General features: G+C 38.9%; 1 protein-coding gene across 1 annotated transcript; it reads left to right on the top strand.

The window, feature by feature from the left end:
- Positions 1–6,905: 6,905 nt before the first annotated feature.
- Positions 6,906–21,357, top strand: pdrg1 (p53 and DNA-damage regulated 1). The gene is made up of 6 exons (XM_040116317.1): positions 6,906–7,053; positions 7,668–7,783; positions 10,618–10,693; positions 10,958–11,032; positions 12,695–12,775; positions 18,424–21,357. Exons 2-6 carry the CDS (start codon positions 7,700–7,702, stop codon positions 18,504–18,506), a joined length of 399 nt encoding a protein of 132 aa, XP_039972251.1. The 5' UTR covers positions 6,906–7,053; positions 7,668–7,699; the 3' UTR covers positions 18,507–21,357.
- The last annotated feature ends 3,739 nt before the right edge of the window (positions 21,358–25,096 follow it).

Raw genomic sequence — 25,096 nt, 5'->3', positions numbered from 1 at the left:
AATAACGTAGCAAATTGTTTTAATTCCAAAGAGAAGCGTGTAAGACTGCGACTCTGCCTCCTGGTCTCAACTCTGGGTTGTCATGGTTTTTGGTCTGCTAATAAACTCACGTCCTTTGCTGGACACCACCTTGGCAGCCAGAGGTTGAATGATGGCATGTGGCTATACATCGCTAATGGCTAAGCTAAAGTAACTGGCCAACCCGAAAAGCGTGTCAACAACTATGTAGTGAGAAAATCGCTAAAAGCAGGAAAAAGCTAAGGGTGCCAACCATAAGCTTCCCTTAGCACGTCAGCCAATCTCTGCAAAGCAGTCATCAGTTACAAAAGTAACACACCCTCCACTGTTTGGCTATCAGCTCTGTCGTGTCTAATAGAATTGAGCTCTAAATGAGGTTATAAGTTATTGCTTATGTTCAAGGGCTTGTCTTGTGTAAATATTTTGGTAGCCTATTTTTTAAATTTTCTTATTGAAAAGAGCAATGATATGACAGGGAAAATAAGTTTTATTAGAAAATGACAACAACATATATCACTGCATAACAGTTGTTTGATTTTAAAAAAAAAAAAAGGAAAAAAAATTATTGGAAGAAAAACTGAGGAAACTGTTATTAAACTTCAAGCCACAGTATGTAAAAGTGACTGGGCAACACTAGAAATAATGACAAAGTGCCATCCGTGTGATAAAATCTGGTCTGGAACCAGACAGAAAGGACAGGCCATAGAGTGCCAGAGGGCACAGAGCAGATGAAACAGCAACCTGCCTGTGTGAGTGCTGTTTGCTTATTTAGCTGTACTCAAAGGTAGATTATCAAAACTAGATTAGCAACTAGGCAAAGTGGGCAATTGCGCCAGGGGCCCTAGACCCCTGGGTCCCCCAGAAGCTCCAGGTTCAAACAAACATTATCTGTAGCCCTAGATTTTAAAGGGGTACTCCAGTGATTTCGCATTGCATTTACATTATGTAGGGGACTCACAAGAGACGCATGTCCACATCTTTTTAAGTCCACCCCAACGTTTATAAAACAGGCTTCCTGTTAAAAATTTGAGGTCTCAACCTCAGACATTTACCACTGAACCATAGGCATACTTTTAGTACATGGAGTGCACAGTACACAGAGGGTAGTTGGTGAGGGTCAATATTTTTTTGCCCCTCTGCCTTTGTAACAGGTATTTAACTACATGTACTTTCTGTCTATTTACCATCCGATTACTGGATTATTATTAGTAGTGATAACAGGAGCAGCCAGACCAGTTTTTAGGCTCAGTGATCTATTATGTAGCGTATGTTTATCAATTTTGAGTTTTGAGGTGTATTTATTTGCACAAGATCAATCAAACAATATATAAGTGGCATAGATGGAAAATAATGTGCAAGGAGAGGAAAAAGAACAAGAGCTTTTCATTTACTTCTGCCTAAGTAATATAAAATATTGTCAAAGAAATATGCTACTACATGAAAAAGTAACCAAAAATAACACAGTGGTTAGGTTATTTTTATCAATGCTCAGCGGGACTTTAAGAAGGATGTCATTTTAACTACTGTAAATGACATTAAGAGATAAAGATTCAGGTCTCTTGTATTTTTATACTTATTGATAATTGACCTGTACGAGTAAGATGTTTGGGAGGATGAAGATTAGATGACTGTCCGTCTGGTTTAATAAGAGTACAACTGAATTAGTTTGAAAACAAGACATTAAAATCTGTGAAATTTCCCTGCCTGAATCATGTCTTGTATACAAAAGTTTATAAAATTGCAGGTTGAAGTGTCTGAAATAAATTAGCTGATGGGTAGCAGATTTAAATGGGTTGCAGAAAATATACTTTCACACACAACATTGCAGTATGGAAAGAAGTGGTGGATTGTCATTAAGTACATTTAATCAAGCTCAGTACTTAAGTACAATTATATTATATATAATAAGTATAATTAAGTATATTATAATTAGCCCCACCTTTACTATCTGCAATATTAAAGTTACACGTTTACAAATTAAGTTTATCTTAAATAGTGATGCATATTGATAGTTATAATCCAATTATATGATATATGCAATTTAAAAATGTGTCATTCTGAATAATTAGTACTTTGAGTATGTTTTGCTTCTAATACTTTTGTACTTCTACTCACATCAAATCTCAATTGCCAGGACTTGTAACAGAGCATGTCTACACTATTGTGTTAATCCTCTCATCACCACCAAAGACGGCAACAATACATTTATGAAAAACAGGCCTAAGAATAAAGGAATAAATGTTTTGATTTTTTTGTATTTTCTTGAAATTTGTATTGACTTTATTGCTATTTAACCCGTTCTATAGGCAGCGCACATAATACACACATACACATGAGCTGTCTATATGCCCACATCTTTCTCTATCCATATCAAAGGATAGGCTAGTGTTTGATTACTGTGTATCATCTCCGTCCCTGATTATTGGATGTGGAGCGGGTCGAGCATCCTGTGGATCTGGACCGCGCTCTGCTGGGCGGCGGCTGGATCGTCCATCGCGCCCGAACGTTCGACTAAAACAGGCGCTGCGGTCCGTTGAATTCAGCCCCCCCCCCCCCGCCCCATCGTGTTTCGCCCGGACAACAACACTAGCTCCTTTCACTGGTGCCTCTTGCAGGCTGGGGACGGGCACAATTCCGCAGGAGCGAATGTCACAACAGCGCCTGGAGAGGGCTTTCCTCAGGGAGAAGGAATGGAGGAAGAAGGCGTCGTGGAGCAACAGCAGGCCTGATGTCGCCGGGTAGTGTTAGATAGTATTCTTAATGGTTTCATAATGGACGGTGGAGACGGGGACGTTCTTTTCCATCCCTGTAAGACTCCGTGGCGAAGCCGAGACGCTCCTTGTCAGCGTATCACTGCATTTCGATCCCTAGACGTTGTGTATTTGTGCTTCACATGTGTAATTTCAAAAGATAACGTCGGCGGCACGGCAAACCACGGGATATCTTATTGTTGATGTATCTCGTTCGTATTTTCTTATGATTGTTATTTGGGTCAGTGGTTGTGTTTGATTTTTTTTTAATGCATTTTTTTTTTTTTTCAAGCAACAAAATGGGAAGGTGGCAGACACAATGGAAGTCACAGCAGCCACAGTTCACGTTCCCAAGTCAAGAAAATAATAATGAGAAGGTAAGTGTGAAGCAGAACTAAAACTATGAGTCGATTTAGTCATTAATTGAAATAAAATGAATTAAGAAACTAGAAAATTAATCAGCAACTACTTGGATAATTGCTCATCTCTTAAGCAGAAATGCCAAACATTCACTGATTTCAGCTTCAAGTATGAAGATTAGCTGCTTCTCTGAATTTTACATAACTGAAAATTGAATAACTTCGAGTTTTTAATCATTGGTCAGACGAAACACAACATTTAAAGATGTCGCCTTCAGCTCCAGGAAATTGTGATGGGCATTTCCCCCTATTTTCAGATCATTCTTAGACCAAAAGATGAATAAACAATGAAAATAATCGTTAGTTCCAGCCTCAGTTTTAAGTATGTTAAAAGAATGAACATTTATTAGTAATAAGTTCAAATGTATGCAGGTTTAAAAGTGTCTCTCTGTAATCACAGAGGCTGCAGCAAAGAAGAAAGCACAAGCCTAATACCCCCCTGACTAAACGCAATACCTGTCAACACAGGTGAGATTGCTGTTTGTGTAAATGTGAGGTCCTTCTTTGTTGCCTAAGTTTTAACATAATATAATCTTTTCTTTCTAGTGCTCAGGGAACCTCAGAATCAAAGTCCCGTCTGCTGTCCCCTGCAGGGGACAGTATGGAGCAAAAGGTGCAGCCAGTTGCTCGGGACTCTGGCCACAGAAAACAGAAGCACAGAGGATTCAGAGGTATTAGGCAAACACCAGGGTTTCCCAGCCACTGCCTGTCCGATTCAGGCCCTAATCTGCTGGGGAGACACCCACCAAAATTGGAGGTAGGACGTCTGAGCGGCCATGGAGAAGGTAGCAGTGACAGTGACTTGTCTGAATCAGAGAGAATTCCTCTGTCGTCCTCTGGTCAGGTTCCCCCAAAGCTCCAGCTGAGGCCAGAGGTCATTGAGGCTGAAGAATACTCCACTCGGAGCCACAGGCCCAAAGGACAGGGCCGTGGTGGTTTTGACTTCCCAGACTTCCTTCCTCCACCTTTTAACTCCTGGAGCCTCAGTCAATTGGCTGTCTTCTACAACATGGAGGGCCTGGGGACTCCTCGGCCCAGGCCAGTTGGATCTTTGGAAAGGTACCTGGAGAGACTACTGCAGCTGGAATGGCGTCAGATCCAGACTGTCCAGGAGGAGAGTGGGTATTCGGCTGTGTCAGATGTTATATCCAGCTGTCACAGGTCACCTGCGGCCGCCTCATCACGCCTCAGCTCCCCGAAGTGTATTCTCCAGTGTCAGCGCGCCTTCCCCCTCACCTTCCTCTCCTCCCTGGCCAGTCACTCTACCCTGCTTCACGGCTGTGCCTGCAATTCGTACCGCGTGCGCCACTCCACCTGTAGCACGCTGTGCTGCTGCTCCACCCACAGCCACGGCCGTCAATCTAGACTGAGTCCAATGCTGGAGCACAGGGGGCCTGTATCACTCCCCAGAAGGAGCTACAGCGAGAGCCGGGTGCACTCCTCAGACAGGAGCGCAGTTTCCCGAGCTCAGAGGTTCAGCAGCCCTGTGAGGGCCAACAGCCACCTGAAGAGAATGCAAGCTTCAGGCAACATCCGCAATCCCGTTCAAGGTGCTAACTCCAAGCCCCATTCCACTGCCAGGGACTCGAGTGTTAGGGCTGGGAGGGACTGTTTGGGAGCACGGGGGGATGTGTTGGACTACAGGACAGGGGGATTTCAGAAAAGGAGTGGCTCAGAGCAGAGGAGGTTTGGAGGAGCAGAGAGACAACAAAATGGATCAGAGAAAAGACGGAGTGGTTCTGAGTGTAGAAGAGGAGCAACTGAGCGAAGGAGAAAAGCAGAGTTTAAGGAACAAGAAATGAAACCAAATGCTGTCACTGCAATAATGGACAATTTACCTGGGTCCAAATTTTCTCCTGTTAACAGGCCAAACAGGCCAAAACAGGTTGAATTTGTAACATAACAGTAACTTGCGCATACTGGAGGTGTAATCTGTATGACACAGCTACAGTAATCACTTACAAGATTTGATTATGAATCTATATTTTCAATTATTTTTATTTTTGAAATGATTGACAAAAAGTGTAGCAAGTTTGTTAATGTTTTTCTTTTTTCATAGGAGAATGTGATGTTTTGCCATATTTTTTTGTTGTCAGCTAATTATAATTACATCATTATGTTCAAGCCAGTGCTCTGCAGTTACATGAGCAAATCCCGCAGTGTATTTCTACAAGCACTATTGATTATACATAAATCTTGTGCACATGTGGATATTTATATAAAAACTCTCATTTTCTTTTGGATTTAACCCAGTAAACCTTTATCGGCATAATACATTATGTTTATGTTTGTATGTATACTACCAATACTACCAGTTTTACTAGTGATGTGAATGAAGAAGCCATCTCTCCTGTTTTGATCTGTCAACAAAAAGAAAAGCTTCTTAAAAGTTATTAAAAGTTTCTGAAAAGGTATGACTGACCGGTGTAATTTTTCAAAGTCACTGAAAAAGTGTGGAAAAGTTGTGGTGTAGGCCTTGTCCTTCCCTTTTTCACAAGTTTTTTTTTGGGGGCTGATTTTATCATTATTATTACTTTATTTTAGTTTATTAATTGATTTATCACTGACATTCATGGGAGGACCTGTCCCACTCACCTTCCAAAACTCTATTTCTGTCGCCCTCATTTTTATTGTTTCAGGTCAGTTTTCTTACTAAAATCTCTCTAAACGTCCTCTCGCTGTCCATAGTGCAGATGAGAGAAGATGATATTTTCATCTCAGTCCCCTTCAATTATTATCAAGCGCTCACAGCAAATAGCCTAACAAGCAGGGATGAGTCTTTTTTGCCCTGGGTTTCACCTTTCAGGCTACAAGGGCTTCAGAAAATATTCAGACCCCTTCAATTTTTGCACACTTAATTGTGTTGTAGTCTTAATTTTAAATGGATAAAATTTCCATTTTCGCTCATCAGTTTACACTCAATGACAAAGTGAAAACATGTTTTTAGATATGTTTGCAAATGTATTAAAAATAAGAAAACTTAATCCATTTAAAATTATATCTGCAATACAATTAAAAAAAAAAGATACTTGAATAAAACATAATTCAAACATAAGGAGTTAAAGAACAGGCTTCCTTTTTGTAAAAATAAAACTACAGTATTATTTGTAATTTCTATCAAGGAAACTGAAATTGATTTTAAGTAGGGTTACTGCATTGACAATATAGCAGAGGTTACCATAGAATTCCAGTTTTTTATATTCTATGTAAAAAGTAATATGGAAAACACAATAACTCATTTCATCATGATTTCTTACGTGCTAGATTGATTTAAGTGTATTTGTAACTACAAATACTGATCAAATGATTATTTACTTTTTTTTTAATTATTATTAAGGAGACCTCTGAAACCTGCTCCTCGTCTCTGCTTAAAGTTGTAATCTCGAAGATTTTAATTTAAACAAATGTCTGTTAAGTCACTATCTATTACCGACTGAGGTACCACAATGGTGATTGAACTTGTGGCCCACTGATGAAAGTACTGCAATATTTATATATCTCACAACTATATTTAGGCAGGCGGTTTGTGTGTGTGCTAGTGTGTCTGCGTCTGTCCGTGTATCTGCTCCGTCTAGTAAGCGGATCGGGGCGCGGAATTTTGAGGGGAACCTCTTTCTGGAAGAGGCCGTGCGCGTATACTGTGTGATGTACGGTAATGCCGCCAAGAGGCGAGTGATATGAGATGAGACGGTGGTAACGTGGGTAAATTCGGTAATGGGCGCAGCATTAAGTGATATTCAACCAGGTGAAATGTAAATATAGTCACATAGCTAGAATAGAACAGGCAGCTGTAGAAAGTCTTATTTCCCAATATTAAAGTTGGGCTAGCCCAAATAAGTGCAGGGATTCTTATAAATATCTTTAGAGTAAGTATGTTTTGCTTTTTGCCTGATGGTGAACAAATTATTATGAACAATGTAATGCAGGTTAAAAAAAAAAGTTAAAGGTAATGCCAGACTGTTTCAGCAGCTGAATGAGTCAAAAAATTAGATTAAATTTGGTTCAACGAAAGATTCCGTGATTCTGTGTTTTTAAAACCTCCAATTGTTTATTTTTTTCTGTGCTTTAGTTTAAGAAACACCGAGACACTGAATTCTGTAAATTTAAAGAACAGCCGGAAGATGTAGGTGTTCTAAAACCTTTGACCGGATATATGTGGCAAAGGATATTAAAAACACAGAGAAAGTAAATTACAGACATTTTGATATATCGTAAAATCCAAAACTATCTTTACAACTTGATGTTGACTATTATTTACACAACAATGCTTTAAATCTGAAAATTTCACATATTAGTATTTTGCTTCAATTTGTCGGTGTCTTTCTTAGACAATATTAAACTAAAATGGTAAAATATTCAAGCATAAATCCGCGTGGAAGCGGATGCGAGAGACAGAAAATGTGTTTTTATTTGTATTGTGTGGGGAATTATTACTATGCGGCTGCCTGGCGGTCGTTTTCTGTATTCTGTATTGTTTCAGACCGGACGTATTTTTATAGCGACACAGCCAACATGGACGGTGTATCTCAGCGTGTTTTGGAGTATTTGACAGAAGTTGAGGAAGGAGCGGAGGATGTCCTCACCACTAAACAACAGGTAGCTTAATACTTAGGTGGTAACAACAAGCTGTATGTAATATGTAGAGCACGACCAGCTAGGAGGATGGATATATCGGCTAAAGGAACTATAACTGAGAGGGGTAACAGTTAAGCTAACAATCGTTACAGTTTCAGTTTTACACTCTCGCGTGAAATGAATAAACCCACCCCGGAAAATGGTTTGGTAGTTCTTTGTTTATGGGAAGGGAACAACGTTACACTGACCAGAAAAAAGATGCAATAACGTTACAAAACAATACAATACAGCTTAACAGTAACGTAAATACTGTAAATATTAGTAAGTAATACTAACTTGCTTAGTACGTTCAATGTTTTGTAAGCGTAGCTACCACTTTCGTAACTATTTAAGCAAGCTACTACCTTTTTCGCGTTGATTTGAGGCTGTAGGCCAGTCTTTGTTTAACTACCCTCAGACAAAAAATGTAAATTCTCATGGAGGGTGAGAATTTACATTTACATTCCTACCTAGTCTGAAACAGAACACTGAGGTTTTCAGTCCATATTCTAAGATGACTCCGAATGTACTGTAGAGTGAACAGCAAACATTTCCAAAGAGCCAAGGGGCTAAGTCCTGTCCTTTACAAAGCATGGAAATGGAAATATATCTTAGACATGGATCAGAAGCGAAAAAACACACAGAACAAAAAAAAGTCAAAATGTAATTAAATGATAAATATAATAAAAGTAATATTAATACATTATAGGTATAGTGCCTAACAAAGTGCAAAGTTGAAGTTACACAGTGCTTCACAGAAAAGAGAAAAAGAAGAAAAAAAAAAGACCTTAAACGCAACACTTGCACTAATATGACCTTCATGGAAAAGTCATTAGAAGAACCATTCCTGCGTCTTCACCACAAAATTAATCGTCAGAAGTTTATGAAAGGAACATCTAAACAAGCCTGATGTATTTTGGAAACTAGTCCTGTGGACTGATGAAATTAAAATGGAACTTTTTGGTCGCAATGAGTAATAGTGTGTTTGGATAAAAAAGGGTGCAGAATTTCATGAAAAGAACACCTCTCCAACTGTTAAGCACCGGGGAGGATCGATAATGCTTTGGACTTTTGTTGCAGTCAGTGGCACGAGGAACATTTCACTGGTGGAGGGAAGAGTGGATTCTATTAAATACCAGCAAATTTTGGGAGCAAACATTATACTGTCTGTAAAAAAGCTGAAGATGAAAAGAGGATGGCTTCTACAACAATAATACTCAAAAAGCGCAAGCTGAAGGTTTTGCCATGCCCACCTGGTTTTGCCAGGTCACAGTCCCCTGACCTAAACATCATTGAAAATCTGTGGATAGACATCAAAAGACGATGCAAGACAGCTCAAGAATCTCACAGAACTAGAAGCCTTTTGCAAGGATGAATGGGCAAAAATCCCCCAAACAAGAATTGAAAGACTCTTAGCTGGCTACAAAAAGCGTTTACAAACTTTAATACTTCAAATCAAGCTACATAAGCAGTAACAGAAAGCTTGACCAGGGGTACCTAAACTTTTTCATGTCACTGTATGCATAAAGGCTTTCTTATAAGAGAATGTTTTAAGAAGGGATTTTTTTAAGAAGTTACAGATGTAGTCTGTCTTATCCCAGTGGCCAGAGTATTACAAACATGGTCATCCCTATATAAGAAGTAGCAAAGTGCAAAATACTTGTAGGTGTTAATGTGCTCTTTACAATGTGTTTATAATACTAATAGATCTTGGATCTAATGATCTTTGTCAAGGTATTTGCCCAGACCAAAACTGCATTTTTTAAGTATTTTTGGGCATTTTTATGCCTTTATTACAGACAGTAGAGACATGAGAGGAGATGAGGGAGAGAGAGATGCAACAAAGGTCCCCAGCTGGTCGCAAACCAGCCATGTTGCGATTCATTCAGCGTGGTTCCTATTTTACTAGTCTGGTTGATGATCCGAGTTGAAGACCAGGACATAATGATAGTTAGGACTGACTCTATGATTAATCTGTACAGTTGTTAAAGTGTCTATCCTTACATTAAAACTCCTGAGTAAAAAAACGACTGCTGGGCTGTCTTACACAAACCCTGTATTTTGTTTCAGTTTTACAGAAAGTTTCATGGAAGAAGCCATCAGTGAGAAATTACATTACTTTGAGCAATGGAAGCTTGCGTTCCATTGCTCAAAGTAATGTCAGGTAGCCTGGACTTTATTAAACTTTATTGGCATACATTAAATTGAAATTGTTTCTAATAATTTATCTACCTCAATATGAAAGGCGCAGAAGCCTCTGAAACGCCATACAACAAAACGTATGTAGTCCACAGACATGCCACAGTCTCAGAGTTGACACAGTGTTTCATAGAGATGATATTTAATATAGGTTTGTGTCTGTGCAGATTCTCAGTCATCCAGGTCATGGTATTCTGTATGTGCTATGCGAAGGCGACTGGACTTGGTTTAAGTTCTTGAAGACGTTTTGCGTCTCATCCATTTTGGATGACAGGCCAGTTGCCTTCGCATAGCACTTACAGAATATAGGTTTTGTGTTTTGATAGTCACTCAATATATCGCATTGAAATACAACAATAACAGACCCTTACTAACCCTGACAATATTACAAGGATTTCCCCCCAAAACACTGTATGATAATGTATATTCATATTATAAAACTAGTATATAACCATCAAACATGACTCCATGACATGATTATGTTTTACTCATCCATCCAAAAAAATGATATGTGCTTGTTTTTACTTTATCACATTCCATAATGAAAACACACATTGATGTTGTCACATCAGCTCCCATGTAATGTTGAGACATAATGTTCTCTGTTGATGTTTCAGATTGTGGACCTGGACAAAAAGAGAAACAGGAACAGAGAGGCATTGAACGTACTAAAAACTGAAATGCCAGATTCAGGTGAGTGACGCCTCATAACAAGGTGTTGCCACAGAGGAGAGAAGGCTTGGTAGTGTTGAAGTTTCAGTGCATCCTGTTTGAGTCACAGCTGTCACTTGACAATCATTGATATCCATTGGCTTAGGTTATGTAAACACTGATTACAGTAATTTTACAGTGGAAACAACAGTTTTAATATTTTGATATGACTCAGGTGTATAGTAATAGTATTAGCTGTCCAGCATGCATGAAATAATCTACCAGTGCTGTCTCTGCTGTTTGCAGAGAAAGTGAAGGTTTGCTTTGGAAATATGTTCATCAAATTTCCCAAATCCAAGACAAGAGAGATGATTCAGAAAGGTAAAAACTGCCATTTAATATCTAAATATATTAGATTTCCACTATTAAACTGTGTATAAATGGATTTGTTTTACTCATACAGATGTATGCAAAAGTTTGGGCATCCCGGGGCAAATTCCATGTGTTGTTGACTTTTGAAGTGAAAATAAAAGTAAATACAACCCCTGCAGCAATCAGATATCAAAAATGAGCCTTCTTCAAATATAAATGCACTTTTTTTACCCTTCTTACTTTTTATTTCACAAACTTATAAATAAAGTGTAATTCTCACAACTAAGTCAGAATTTTGTACCCCTCGTTTGGCAGATATCACGGCTTGCAAATGCTTTTTGTAGCAGCTAAGAGTCTTTCTATTCTTGATTTAGGAATTTTCACCCACTCTCTTGCAGTTCACTTAAAGTTCTGAGATACGTTTAACCTTTCTTGCATGCACAGAATGTTTAAGATCCACCCTTAGATTTTCATTGATGTTCAAGTCAAGGGACTGTGAGGGCCATTCCATAACCTTAAACTTGTGTTTCTTGAAGTAATTCATTGTGGAGTTCGAGGTATGCTTTGGGTCATTGTCCTGTTGTAGAAGCCATCCTGTTTTCAGTTTCCTGACTGACTCCATGCTATTTTCATCCAGGACTGTCTGGTATTTAGTGGAATCCATTCTTCCCTTTATCTGTGCAGTGTTTCTTGTGCCACTGCCCCAAATGATAATATTTCCAGCCCCAGGTTTAACAGATGGCTGGATGTACGTTTCATCAAATGGTTCTGCTTTTTTTTCTCCAAACACAACTTTTGGCGGTTGTGGCCAAAGAGCTCAATTTTAACTTCATTTGTCTGAGGCATCTGTTTCCAAAATGACTCTGGCTTATCCAGATGTTGTTTTGCATACTTAAGACATCAACTTTTGTAGTGAGGTTGTAGGCAAAGTTTCCCTATGATGACTCTTCCATGTAGACCGTTTTTGTGCAAGCAACACTGAACACTGGAATGATGCACCAACACTTGTGTATCACCTAAAACGTCCTGCAGCTCCTTAGCAGCCCTGTTGTAGTTATGCTTTGCCTTTCTGCCCAGCAGATGTGCAGTTTTATCTGGAAGCTTTCTTAGTCATACAGATATTGTCTTGACTTCCACAGTTCCCTTTAACTGCAATTTCTTGAAGACATTTTATACAGTGGAAATTTCAAGCTGGAAGCACTTTGATATCTTTTTATAGCTTCCCCTGCCTTGTAGGCATCAATTAGCTTCATATTCAAATCCTCAGGCAGTTGCTTAGAGGAGCCCATGGTTGTTCTGTGTTACCACAAAGTTTGAAGAGTCATAATTTATCAAGCTCCAGAACTGCCATCAGCGGCCAAGTCCTAACAAGTCAATAAAGGCCTAACTAGTTAATGAAGTTCTGAGTGTTTTAAAAGTAGAAGGGTTTCCAATCTCTAATACATGCCACAACTACTTTGTATTTTTCTTTCTCTTTTTAAGTTAATGAAACAAAAAGTAACAGTGCATTAACATTTGAGTCTGCTGGCTGCAGGGGTTGTGTTTACTTCTTTTCACATCAGAATCAGCAAAATATGGAATTTGCTCAGGGAGTTCCCAGACTTTTTTATACAGATGTATCGTGGCTAAATGTGATCATCCTAAACTGTTTTGGTCTTCTTTCATCCATAGACCAGGAGCAGCTGGAAAAAGAGATAAACAACCTTCGCAAAGAACTGAAAGCAAAAGTCAGTCGTCTCAATGAGATGCAAGGTAATGACGAGCATTTTGGCTGTTGAGTTGGCCACCTGCATCATGCTAATTTAAAGGAACAGGTTGACATTTTGGGAAATACGATTCTTTGCTTTTTTGCTGAGAATTAGTTTAGCAGATTGAAACCACTCTCATAGGTGTGTGTTAATAGCTGGTGACAGGAGGCAATTGGCGTAGCATAAGGGCAGGAATCACATTTAAAGCTCAGTTCATTCTTCACAGAGTCTTGTCGCTGTGAGGTTGTCTGGCAACCAGCAAAGACCTTGCACAGAGGGGCTTTGTGAATGGAGAAACTCTGTAAATTAAAAAACACAATGGTTACACATATTGAACCAATTTGGTGTCCTGCTGGAAATGGCTCCTACATACTGGCCCCTAATTGTAATGACTAACAAACTTAACAATTCTAGCAAGTACAAATTAAGGAGCCATAATCAAAATGGTACAATGATGAGTACAATTTACCACACATTTTAGTCTCACATGTTCCACATACATAGAAAAACCTAAGATGACCTGCTAACCTGCAGTCTTATGTAGAAGGCAAACTTTAGTCAGAGGCCATTCAATTACATTAGACTTTGTCTGCAGAGGCACTGAACACACAAGTCCTTTCCAATCAAGGAAAGCCTCCAAAACTCTTCTGAGTGGCTAAGAACCTTGTTGGGCAGTAGGATCCATTATGAAAATGATATATTCAGGCTTTAGATTTCTCCTTTTCTTGTTCCATTTTTGCCTCTTTTAGCAAAGGTAGGTATTCCCCAAAGGTAGTTCAGAGATATACTGAAATTGTTTCCATCTTCATTTCACATACATATCATAGGCCGATCATTTAAAATGGCTTCAGCTTCGCCCATAACTTTATGAAGTCCATCATCATCCAGTCTCTGCTTTTGAAGAAATGAACTTAGAATCCTCACCATGCGGATTACACGCTCCCATACACCAAAATTATGTGAACCTGGAGGATTGAAACTCCAATTGACTCAATTTTTCTGCAAAACTACTTGAATCCGTGTATTATTCAAAGATGTAAGAACCTTCCTTAGTTCTCTCTCTGCTCTTATGAAATTGGCTCTACGGATGAAATGGCACAAAGCATTGATACATGCATCTGTATCAAAAGAATTAGCCACTTCAAGATGGACTGCTCTGCTTTACTGTGCCTTGTCCTTTCTTCACTACAGTTGGTCAAAAATAGTCAACTCCAACATCAGTAAATGGTGGATAATCAGGAAGATCCCTTTCCTTTGGCAAATCTGCCATCTTTTGCTCCACTGTTCTTCCATTATACGTGCTACAGAAGCAACATTCTGTTATGATTCTCTTCACAGCTGAGTTAGCACTTGAGACCCAGTACTTTCTCCTCAGTGTGGACAGCGTGTAGTTGCGAACATTATGTTCAAGCTGTTGATGAATGTGCTTGAGGTTGAGAGCTGCTACATGTTAATCTTTGGATGGATAGATGTTTAGTTTCCTCTGGCAAGGAGCCTTTGGTCAACTTCCCTCCAACTCTCATGAACCCATTATCCAAATACAGATCCAACCTGTAGATAACACTGCCTGCTCACGGCTTTTCCCAGATGACATAACATAGCAATCTGTTCTCCATATCTCTGCTGCTGACAGTACTGAATGATAGCAAGCTAGGCTTCCTCAAGTTAATTTGTCAACAAAGCTTGTCCTCGTCACCTGTGTTTAAAACCTTGCTTCTTTTGCCACATGACACTATTGTTTAGTCTGTGCTTGCTGGCATCAGAAGCCTCATACTCACCTCTCCTGCGACTTCTTTCCAAAAGTATTTTTCAGTTTAAGGAACCAGGCAACGGCTACTTTGAACCTCATCCAACTTGAGAAGTAGGCTATTAGCCAACTAGTGGCATCAGGTGAGCCATCTACATTAATGACATTAACCATGGCATCCCTCTTGACCTCTTGCTCACTGCTTCAGTCGCAGTCTATACCACATTTGCCGGCCAGTCCCCTTCTGGTTTACACAAAGATTTTGGACCCTGAATCCACCTGTAGTCATGATGAATCACCTGTTGTCTGGATGCATCATTCGCTGGGTTTTCCTTGAAGCTGACATGCCACCATTGTGAAGTTCTGGTGGCTCCTCTAATAGCTGAGACCCTGTTGGCCACAAACATATGGAAACACTTGTCTTCGTCCTGTATATACGTCAGCAAAGAAGTGCTATCTGTCCAAAAGACCAACTCTTGCTGCTGGAGCCTCAGCTCTGCCTTCAGCATGGACAGTCATACGAATATCAGCCACTGCCTCTGGCCACCACAAAAAGCGCAGGAAGGCTCTGTCCTCTTCTGCAACCTTAACCTGATGGAAAATTGCTTGTATGTCACCAATGATTGCCAAGGATTCAGGCAGGAACCTGAACCTGTGGGGAAAGACTCCAAGCGATGTACTTGTTAGGTTGGGACCTTGCAAGAGCTGATTGTTCAGTGATGTTCCCTTGAATGTTGCACCACAGTCAAACACCAGCAGAGTCCTTGGATGATATACACCATGGTGATGGATATATCACACCTTGCTACTGCCACGATCCAGCTGCTGTATGGGTACTTGCTTAGCATAGCCTTACTAATCACCTTGCTAAGATCATCCTAATGCCATTCTTATAGCATATGGGCTCTCCCCATGGCTATTAATGACCTCCCAAGGTTCTAATACCTTGGGAGCATTGCTTCCAATCAACAGGTCCATGTTAACCTTTATGCTGGGAATGCCAGGTATAGCCACACGGACTGCGCCACAGTCCATCACTATTATGTTCCAGCATTCTGCCTTTTAATTAATAACACCTAGAGGGAAACACTGCAAAGTTCGTTGACTCCAGAAGCTTAGACAGGCGAGTCAGATCATTAACTCTGACTCTGAAAGAACCAAAGATCCCGCACAGTAAAAATTAAGTCATAAATTTGACCTTATAAACGTCTGAGGACATTATTAACAAATCGATTACAAGTATTTGACAGTGTGCAGAAATTTTAGTTTCTTTCACAACTGATACCCTTAAAAACAAATGTGCATGGAAAAAAGAACGGGTGCGTAGAATAGAGACACAGATACTGTACTGCATTTGAAGTAATTTCCAGTCAGCTGTCAACAACTGACCTGATTTTGCTTATGGTGTTTTTAGTATATTTAATTTTAGTTTATTTGCAGAATCCAGCAAAGCTCAGTTCCCTGTTCAGTTTTTTGGGTTTGATTAATCCAAGGTAATCATGATGTGAAGTCATTTTACAATATTTTAGCTCTAATAGTAGTATTTATGGAAAGTCATTTTTAGGGTTCTAGATGGTGGTGGTGTTGTTTTGGACCTCATTGTATTGTACAGTTGTTTCTGTTTCTACTTTTTTATTTTATCCAGCCCTGTACTAAAACAGCAGTTGCAATTAACTAAGTTGAGTTGACACTTTATTGACATTACATCTTCATTGTTAACTATAAAGTATGTTACTGACTTTGAGCTCAAATCAGCTGTGGTTAGATGCACTCGTTTTTTCATTCTGACTGAAATTCCAATTGAAGATTTTGCATCAACTGTTTACATGGTATCTACTCAGAACAGCTGTGTGTCATGCATAGAGATATATACATCCACACAAACGTACGTCAAGACGGAGGACATGCACAGAAAGAATGCAGCCAGAAAGTCATCAGATTAAATTGTTTACATGGTAGAATTTTTCTTTTGGTCAAATTATTAAAAGGTTTAAATTACCCCTTTGCAATTGATTGAAATTCCACTCGGTTTGGGCCTGTTTATTTTGACTGAGGTGTTTATATTGAGAATTTTTATTCTGTTTTGGCTTTTAAACTGATTATAATCTGAATATGAGTCTCCACTGACAAGATATTAAAATAAGATCTGGAGTTATGAGGTGTGGATATGGTTATAATTAAACCTTTTTACAGGTAGCAACTAAGGAATCAATAAGCAGCATGTACAGTATTTGTCAGTCTCTCTGATGAAGTTGAGTTACATGCTTTTTGCTTTGGATTCTCTTAGACTTAAAAACATTTCCGTGACCGGAACCCTGTACTACAAAGCAAGTTCAACATACCCAGGATATCTTTTTGTTATCTGGCTTCACTGAGCCTATATTGGCATTTCTGGATAACCTATATCACGAAGCTGGTTATCAACTGGCTCAGTTAACTCTGGGTTTTCCTGTCTGGCCACGAGTGTGTTCATGTGAAAGAGGCTGAGTTGTTAATTACTAGCAACATCATCAGAGCCATCAATAGTATGTAATATAATATGAGAAGAAACAGTGAAACCTAGAGGTAAATTTGGTTATAGCAAAAAGTGAACAATATGATCACATAACTTGAATAGAAAGGAAAAACTGGAAATAATTTCCAATTACCAAATTCATTCTAAGGATATACTGTAAAGTACAGGAATTGTTGTTAAATTTCTTACCGAGTGAGTATTTTTTTGCTCATTTGTCTGATGATGAATAAACTATAATGAATATGTGATGCAGATTAAAAAGAAAAGATAAAGTAATGTCAGACTGTTTCTGCTGCCAAAGCTGAGAGGAGAGGAGAGAAGAAAAGTAGTTCATGCCTGATGAGGTCAATTTGACTTGCATGTTCATTTATAATATGGAAAATATTTTAACAGTGTGTGGATATTTTTTCTAATAAAAGACATCAGAGGGTTTAGTTTTTATTTCCATTTATCGTCACAGAGACTCCATGTTATTCTGAGCTGCATTTTGTGAACGGTACCTCCTTCGAATAAGTGTAAAATCATCAACACTGTCAGGAATCCTGTTGGGATCAAAGAAGTTTTGTGCAGTTAAAATGAAGCTTTAATAGTTATTATGTAGTTATTTAGTGTGATAAACTCTCTTTCCATCTGTGAGAAGCTCTGAGTGGACACATGGAAATCCTCAAACAGCATCTATAAAAATATCTATTGCTCTTTATTTTCTGTCACTTTATTATATTCACTCTTTTGTCCCTGTCGGGATCCTGTAGGAATGGTGACTCTAGTTTTCTAGTGATCTGATTGGTCATAATTTGGGCTGTTTACAGGTTTTGATCTGATCCTCTGAAGTTAACCTGCTCAAAAGGTTAGATGTGCAGCATAAATTACCATGACGATTAGCTATTTTAATCTTGCTTTGTAGTACAGGCATCAGGGCTGTAATCTTTAACCCTTAATTTTTGAACCCATGAAAGTTGAGATGAAAAACTAACAGAGAAAAAGTCATCACGTGAAATATTTCTGGAGTCTCTGTAGGAGGAATGTCTGGTCTCTAGTAGTTTATGTTTGTACAGAAAATTAAGTTTTCTGATAAAGCTGTGATTGATTCAGATGTGTTTTTAAACTCTGAATGTCTCCCAGTGGTTCAATTTTTTGGAAGAGGGAGTAGGAACTGAGTCCAGTCTGTGTTCAGTGAAATAGTTGTAGACTTGGAGGAGGGGTTTCAATTCAATAATTATTCCTCTGGTAAAACCATTGAAAAGGGGAAGGTCCTTCATGTTTTAAAAAAAAAAAAAGGCGTCAGTCACAATAACATCCAATTGCTGCCATACTATACATACTATTGAATATCCTCCCAGCAGTCCTCTGAAAGGTGACCTTGATGTGTGCCTTTTCTGTTTGTCTGCAGGTATGCCTGAGCTGAGAGGCTACAACCTTTCTCCTCTATCCACTGATGAAATCAAAGCTATGAACAACCTGTTGAAGAGATAACATCAGATCTGCAAACCATTTCATAGTTCTGAGGACGTAAGGACAAAGAGCATGTTAACAAGTTGCCTAAGAGCTTTACCTGCAACCACGGTACTATAATGTGCTATCCTCTGGATGATATCATACCAGCTTACTGCTACTTGGATGGTGTTTGGGTTATTTCACCTTTTGCCTTCATTTTCTCCTCCAAGTACATTTGGCTAACTTGGGTGTTTTGTTTACAGTCTGCCTGAATGTTTGACTGCTTATGTTTCTTGTGCCAATGGACTTCTTCTTAGCATGTTCACTATGTTCCCAGATCTCAGCAATTACTTTGGTGAATACAGTGTTATAACCTATAGAACTGAGGACTAGAGCTATGAAGATACATAGCGCAAGTATTTGGACAGTTTTATATTTTTTGTTCTTCAGACGCTGAGCTTCAGCGCATTCAACTTGAAATAAAACAAGAGTAGGTCAAAACCTAGTATACGGCTGAACCACCCCTTATCTGTTTTCTTCTCTCCTACTCTCTGTGCTCACATACAGTATACAGTATTTTAATACATGTGAATTCCCATTAAGCTGTTCTCATTTACGTTTTTCTATTTCGGTTGTCAGGCAACATAACAAGTATGAAATACTGACTGAAACACGGCCCATTAAAACTACATGTTAACAAGCAGTCACTTGGAAGCCATTTCTGCTGCACTGCACAGCTAAAATCCTCATTTTAAAACCGCTACATTGTCTCGCAAAAACACCATACACATACGTTTAAAGACAATTGCTGTGCTGTGGTGGTCTCAGACTTTTGGACCTCGCTGTAAGTACAGTTAGTATTAAGTATTTTGACAATGATACAATGTTTGTAATTTTGCCTCTGCACACCACAACAAGGAATTTAAAACAAAGCCATTGTGATTGAAGTGTAGACTTTCAGCTTTAATTAAAGTCAAATTTTGATATTTAATTTGTTCAGTGTGAATATCCAGTTGAAGAACTGCACCTTACATTTGGGGAGATCTCCTGGCACGTTTTGCACTTTGACACCTTAACTCTTGGCAGTTCTGCCTTTGTTTTACTCCACTTTTGGTTCGTCTTCAGTTTTTACTTAGTCTCGCTTGATAGTATTTTGAAAGTTTTATCATCTCTTGCAGTGACTATTTAACAGGTCTAGTTAGGGAGAGCGAAAATATCAGAGTTTATCCGACACCAGCATCAGCAAGATCAAGAAAGCAGCAGAGGCTGCATCACAGTCCTTCTGGCTGTTGGCAAAGCCATCCTCAGCCTTAATTCCACTCCATCCACCTCGAGCAATGTCATCAGCTGAGTAGCCCTGCTTTCAGACACTTGTTGCTTGACAACTGCTGCTACCGTGGGAGCACTGCATCACTGGAAAGCTGCGAGTGGAATCAGCACCTAAACACTTCTGTTCTAACCAAAAGGGGCCAGCTCCAAATCGACACAACCGAGAAGGCTAAACATTACTTCTGCTGTCTATGATGAGAGTTGGTGTTGGGTAGTGCTCTGAATTATTAATATTATTATTCCTAGAAAATGTATTCATCCCCATAGTGTTCCATTCTCTGATAATCCAAATTCACAAACTGTACTTCATTATTCAACTTAGTGACCAGTTCAATTATCCTTCAAAGATCAATTTTATTCATCTGTTTGATTCTGACCTCATTACTCTTTATTCATTATTAATACTGAATTTATTTAGTTGCTTATAGACATTTAGTCACAATAAATATCATCATTTATTGTCAAATCTTGTCAGGTATGTTCTTTTAAGGCAAGAAACACGAGGTCCCTGACCTGAGAACTTACCTACTTCTGATTATAAGACTGATTAATTGGTTTTATCTGTTTTCCTTATACAAAACATAAGGTGGTGCCCTAAAACAAGTGCTAGTTTAAATTTACATGTAAAGTGTGGCCTTTGTTCCGCTACAGCAGCATTCCACTTGGTGAAGACCAAACTAAAGGCACAGAGACCCCAAACAAACAAGAGCTGAATGTGACTGCAGTGAAGCTTTGGGAGAGCATCACCAGGGAAGATACAAAATGACTGCTGATGTCTTTGGGTCAGGGACTTCAAGCAGTCACTGATTTTCCACATCATAATAATAAATATGATTCTAATTGACTACATGTGTTTCTGTCCAATTACTTTTGAGCCCCTAAAATTTGGGCACTATATGTTTAAAGGGCTATATCTCCTACACAATTCTTTCTGTGTTGATGTAAATCAATTTAAAGCTGAGACTTGGCCCTTCAATGTAGTATCCAATATTTTATTTCAAATCAATGTGCTGAAGCTCAGAGCCTGAAGAACAAAATATGTGTAACTGTCCGAATATTTCCAGCCTTGATGTTATTAACCATAGTTTTCCTTTAAACATTTATTTTTATTTTTTATTTTTTTAATTGCTCTGTGGGATTGAACAGAGGGACTGAAAGACATGACCTGACATCCTGTATAGTTTGGGGGTCCAGTGAAAAATCTAATTCGGCCATGTAGTTTGTTCATGGTCACAAGATGGCAGTACAGTGAAGGTGTCAGCAGAGACATAGAGCCTTGATTCATCATTTGCCTCCATAGCCTCAGAACTAATATTCAGTTCTCTGGGAGTATTGCTGCATTGCTTTATAATAAGCAGAATTACACACCACAGCTGTGTGCTTGGAAGCTTGGAATTTAGTAAAATCCTAAAATTTAGCAAATCTTCAATGTAGCAAACATACTGAAGCTTTACTAAATTGTAGCAAATTGGTGTATGGTGTAAGATGTCAGTGTTTTATTGGTTTTCTTTTATTGCGTTTATGTTTTGTCCTTTTTTATTAATGATCCAGTCTTTGAATAAATGTATTTATATATTAATCATTTTGGCTGATTATCTTTTTTTCTACAGCCATTGTGCTTCAGTTTTTGTTTCGTATCTCTGAGTAGTCCCACCCCCCCTCAAAATGAGACATACCTAACATCCTTAGTCACAATCTGGGTGATAAACAACCAGTGTGCTCTCCTGAGGGGGAATAAGTTGCAAATAGGTGTATTGCTGTGTAATTCCTCAGTCTAGCATCCCACGAAGCATGAGGAGACATGTATAGTCCGAGGCAACGAGACGAAGGGTGGGACAATGACAGTCACAGAGTAGGTATGTTTGTAGGTTGTTTGTGTTTGCAGAGGTGGTGGTAGTAGGCGTTTTGGTTCACTCTCAGTCTTTGGCTGCGTTCCAGACCTGGAACTGGCTCTGAGTGATGAATGTATGAGTCAAAGGATGGGAACCTGCTGATCGTCTCAAATGTTAGATAGTTATACCAACATGACATGCTATAGTGCTAAGTTAAGAAGGTTACATACTGACACACTGCACACAGGTCTTCCCCCTTGGAAACTATAAATCCAGATATAAAATGATGATACAGTGATGTTGTTTGCCTCCATTAGACTACGAGAGCAAAATTAATCACACCCAAGAGTGAAAATAAATCCATACGCTATGTGTAATTATAGTGAGTTTGACAGTGTAGAGTGGAGATGTATCAAAGGCCAAATATATGGCTCTAATTGTGCCTTAGCTAAATTGACATACAGTTAGGTCCATAATTATTTGCCAAGTGGCACAATTTTCTTAATTTTGCCTCTGTACACCACCACAATGGATTCTAAACAAGGCCATCAGGATGTGTTTGAAGTGTAGACTTTCAGCTTTAATTCAAGGGGTTTAACAAAAACATCACTTTTTACCGTTTAGGAATTACAGCCATTAATATGCCTAGTTCCTCATTTGTAGAAGCTAAAAAGTAATTGGACAAACAAAGATAAATGTAAGGATTAATTTAAATATTTGAATGAAAATGCTTTGCAGTCAATGACTGCCTGGAACCCATGGACATATCCAAATGCTGAAATTTCACCCTTGAGATGCTTTGCCAGGCTTTAACTGCAGCCACCCTCAGTTGCAGCTTGTTTGTGGGTCTTTCTGCCCTCAGTTTTGTCTTCACTAAGTGAAAAGCATGCTCAGTTTGGTTGTGGTCAGGTGACTGATTTGGCCATTAAAGGATATTCCATTTCTTTGCCTTGAGAAGCTCTTGGGTTGCGTTTGCAGTATGTTTTGGGTCATTATAGACTTTTTCTGTGAAGCACCATCCAATCAATTTTGCAGCATTCGGCTGAATCTGAGCAGGTACTATAGCCCAATACACTTCAGAACTCATCCTGTTACTTCTATCAGAAGTCACATCATCAATAAACACCAGTGACACAGTGCCACTGGCAGCCATACATGCCCATGCCATAACACTGCTTCCACCATGTTTGACAGATGATGTGGTATGCTTTGGATCACAAGCTGTTCCTTTCCTTCTCCATATTCTTCTCTTCCCATCATTTTGGTACAAGTTCATCTTGGTTTCATCTGTCAAAGAATCTTGTTCCAGAACTGGGCAAGCTTTTTAGATGTTTTCTGGCAAAGTCTAATCTGGCCTTTAAGTTCTTGAGTGCTACCAGTGGTTTGGACCTTGTAGTAAACCCTCTTACTTTGATGAAGGCGTCCTCTGATTGTCATCTCTTGACTTTGACAATGATAAGACTACCTCCTAGAGAGTGTCATTGACATGGCTAGATGTTTTGAGGGGGTTTTTTTTTCTTCCCCAGGGAAAGAATTCTGCGATCATCGACTTTAGTTGTCTTCTCTGGTCTTCCAGACCTTTTGTTGTTGTTAAGCATTCCTTCTCTTTAAGAATGTCCCAGCTGTTTATTTGCCCAGTCCTAAAGTTTCTGCCATCTGTTCGATAGGTTTGTATTGTTTTTTCAGCCTAACGATGTCCTCCTTCACTTGCATCAACACCCCTTTGGAGAGCTCCCATTAACAGCTACTAATGCAAATACTTAAACTCCAGACCTTTTATCTGCTTCATCTGAAATTAGATAACGAAGTAACAGCCCACACCTGGCCATAAAACTGATTGTTTCATGGCCAAGTGGTTTAGATCAATTTTCCAATTAAAAGGCTGTAATTGTTAAACAGTTATGTGATATTTTTGTTGAACCCTTTGAATTAAAGCTGAAAGTCTACACTTCAGTCACATCTTGATGACTTTGTTTGAAACCCATTGTGGTTGTAGGCAAAATTATGAAAATTGTGTCTCAGTCCAAATACTTATGGACCTAACTGTATTAATCACAGTTTGAAGGTCAGACACCTGTATGTGTGCCAGAAAGCAGTGAAATTGCTGCAATAGTTGCATTGACAAGATTTATAATGAACACATCCAGCAACTGTCACTCTTTGGGAGAGAACTTGAATTTCTCTCCTATTGATAACAAAATTCAAATTGTGAACTACACGTGTGGAGAGTTTTGACATGTTAGCTGTGTGTGTGTGTGTGTGTGTGTGTGTGTGTGTGTGTGTGTGTGTGTGTGTGTGTGTGTATATGTGTGTATTCCCAATCTGCAGAGCCGGAGTAAGGATTTACTGTAAATTACTGGCTATTGAATGAGGAAACTTAAGAATACGCAGAGCTACAGAAGTAAATGTGAAGTCAAATTGTGAGGAAATAAGCAGAGTCTATGAGAGTTGTGTCTGTCAGTGAGGGTCTAAAGTGAGAAATTTAGCTCCATATTATATACTACTGGGTTACATTTCTTGCTTTTCCCAGTAATGTCAGTCCAATTCAGTAATGTCAATACATCCAAATAACCAAAAAGACATTTTTAACTCACAGATAGTGGTGTCTCTTCTGCTGAGACTTCTGGCTAGGGGTGAGTATTTAATCCTTTGTACTTTTTGGAGTACCGACCAAAATATGTAATGAGCTGTCATGTACCAAAATCTGCTTGATCAGATTCATACCCTACTTTTATCCATTCTTTCAGAAGACATTTTTACATTTAAAGCTGCACTAAAAAATATTGTTATATAAACAATGGATTACTAACTATGTGTAATCTCTGTGTTGCAGTTTTCCTCAGTTCTATTGAGCCATAGCATCTTTCAGCTCATCATTTTGGCTTTATGCCTCACAACTTTACTGTTTTGGTTCAGTCTCACTCTCATAGCGTTGTTTCCAGTAGCAGAGGGAAGCAATTTTCAGTGAGAAGGCTCTGATAAACCCATTATCAGCTTAGCACCAAACAGCAGACAGGCCGTTAGAAAGTAGCTGGTGTACATAGCGAAGCATTTAGCAGCTAAAAAGCCAGCTAATTTTTCAGGAGTTGGATCAGACCAAAACAGACTCAACTTCAGATCAGTGGTTATGGTGCTCTCTGTTTGCTGGATGTCTAAAAAGGCAGTTCTTTGCTAACTCATTAGACAAATCAGGCTGAGCTAAAGTTGCCTTACTCTATTTTTAATTTTTCTCCCTTTTTGAATGGATCTTGAAATGTTCTGTGAGATTATATCATATATGGGTCTCAAGACAAGGAACAGGTGGTGTGATTAATGTCAAATAAGAATAACGATATTTAGAGAAACATTTTGCTGCTGAGTTTTTTATATCATTGTTAATTGTTTTATTGTAGCACAAATTAAATCCAATCACCTCCATTGTGTTCGGGTGGATATCATACAACATCAACACAGAAAACTGAAACTACA

The sequence above is a fragment of the Xiphias gladius genome, chromosome 21 (genome assembly GCF_016859285.1).
Source record: "Xiphias gladius isolate SHS-SW01 ecotype Sanya breed wild chromosome 21, ASM1685928v1, whole genome shotgun sequence".
Taxonomy (NCBI): domain Eukaryota; kingdom Metazoa; phylum Chordata; class Actinopteri; order Istiophoriformes; family Xiphiidae; genus Xiphias; species Xiphias gladius.
This window is presented reverse-complemented; position numbering and strand designations above follow the sequence as displayed.

Coding starts and splice junctions, on each gene's coding strand:
- pdrg1 (XM_040116317.1), top strand. CDS start 7,700: ATGGACGGTGTATCTCAGCGTGTTTTGGAGTATTTGACAGAAGTTGAG. Junction 10,694..10,957: donor AACTGAAATGCCAGATTCAG/GTGAGTGACGCC, acceptor TGCTGTTTGCAG/AGAAAGTGAAGGTTTGCTTT. Junction 12,776..18,423: donor TCGTCTCAATGAGATGCAAG/GTAATGACGAGC, acceptor GTTTGTCTGCAG/GTATGCCTGAGCTGAGAGGC.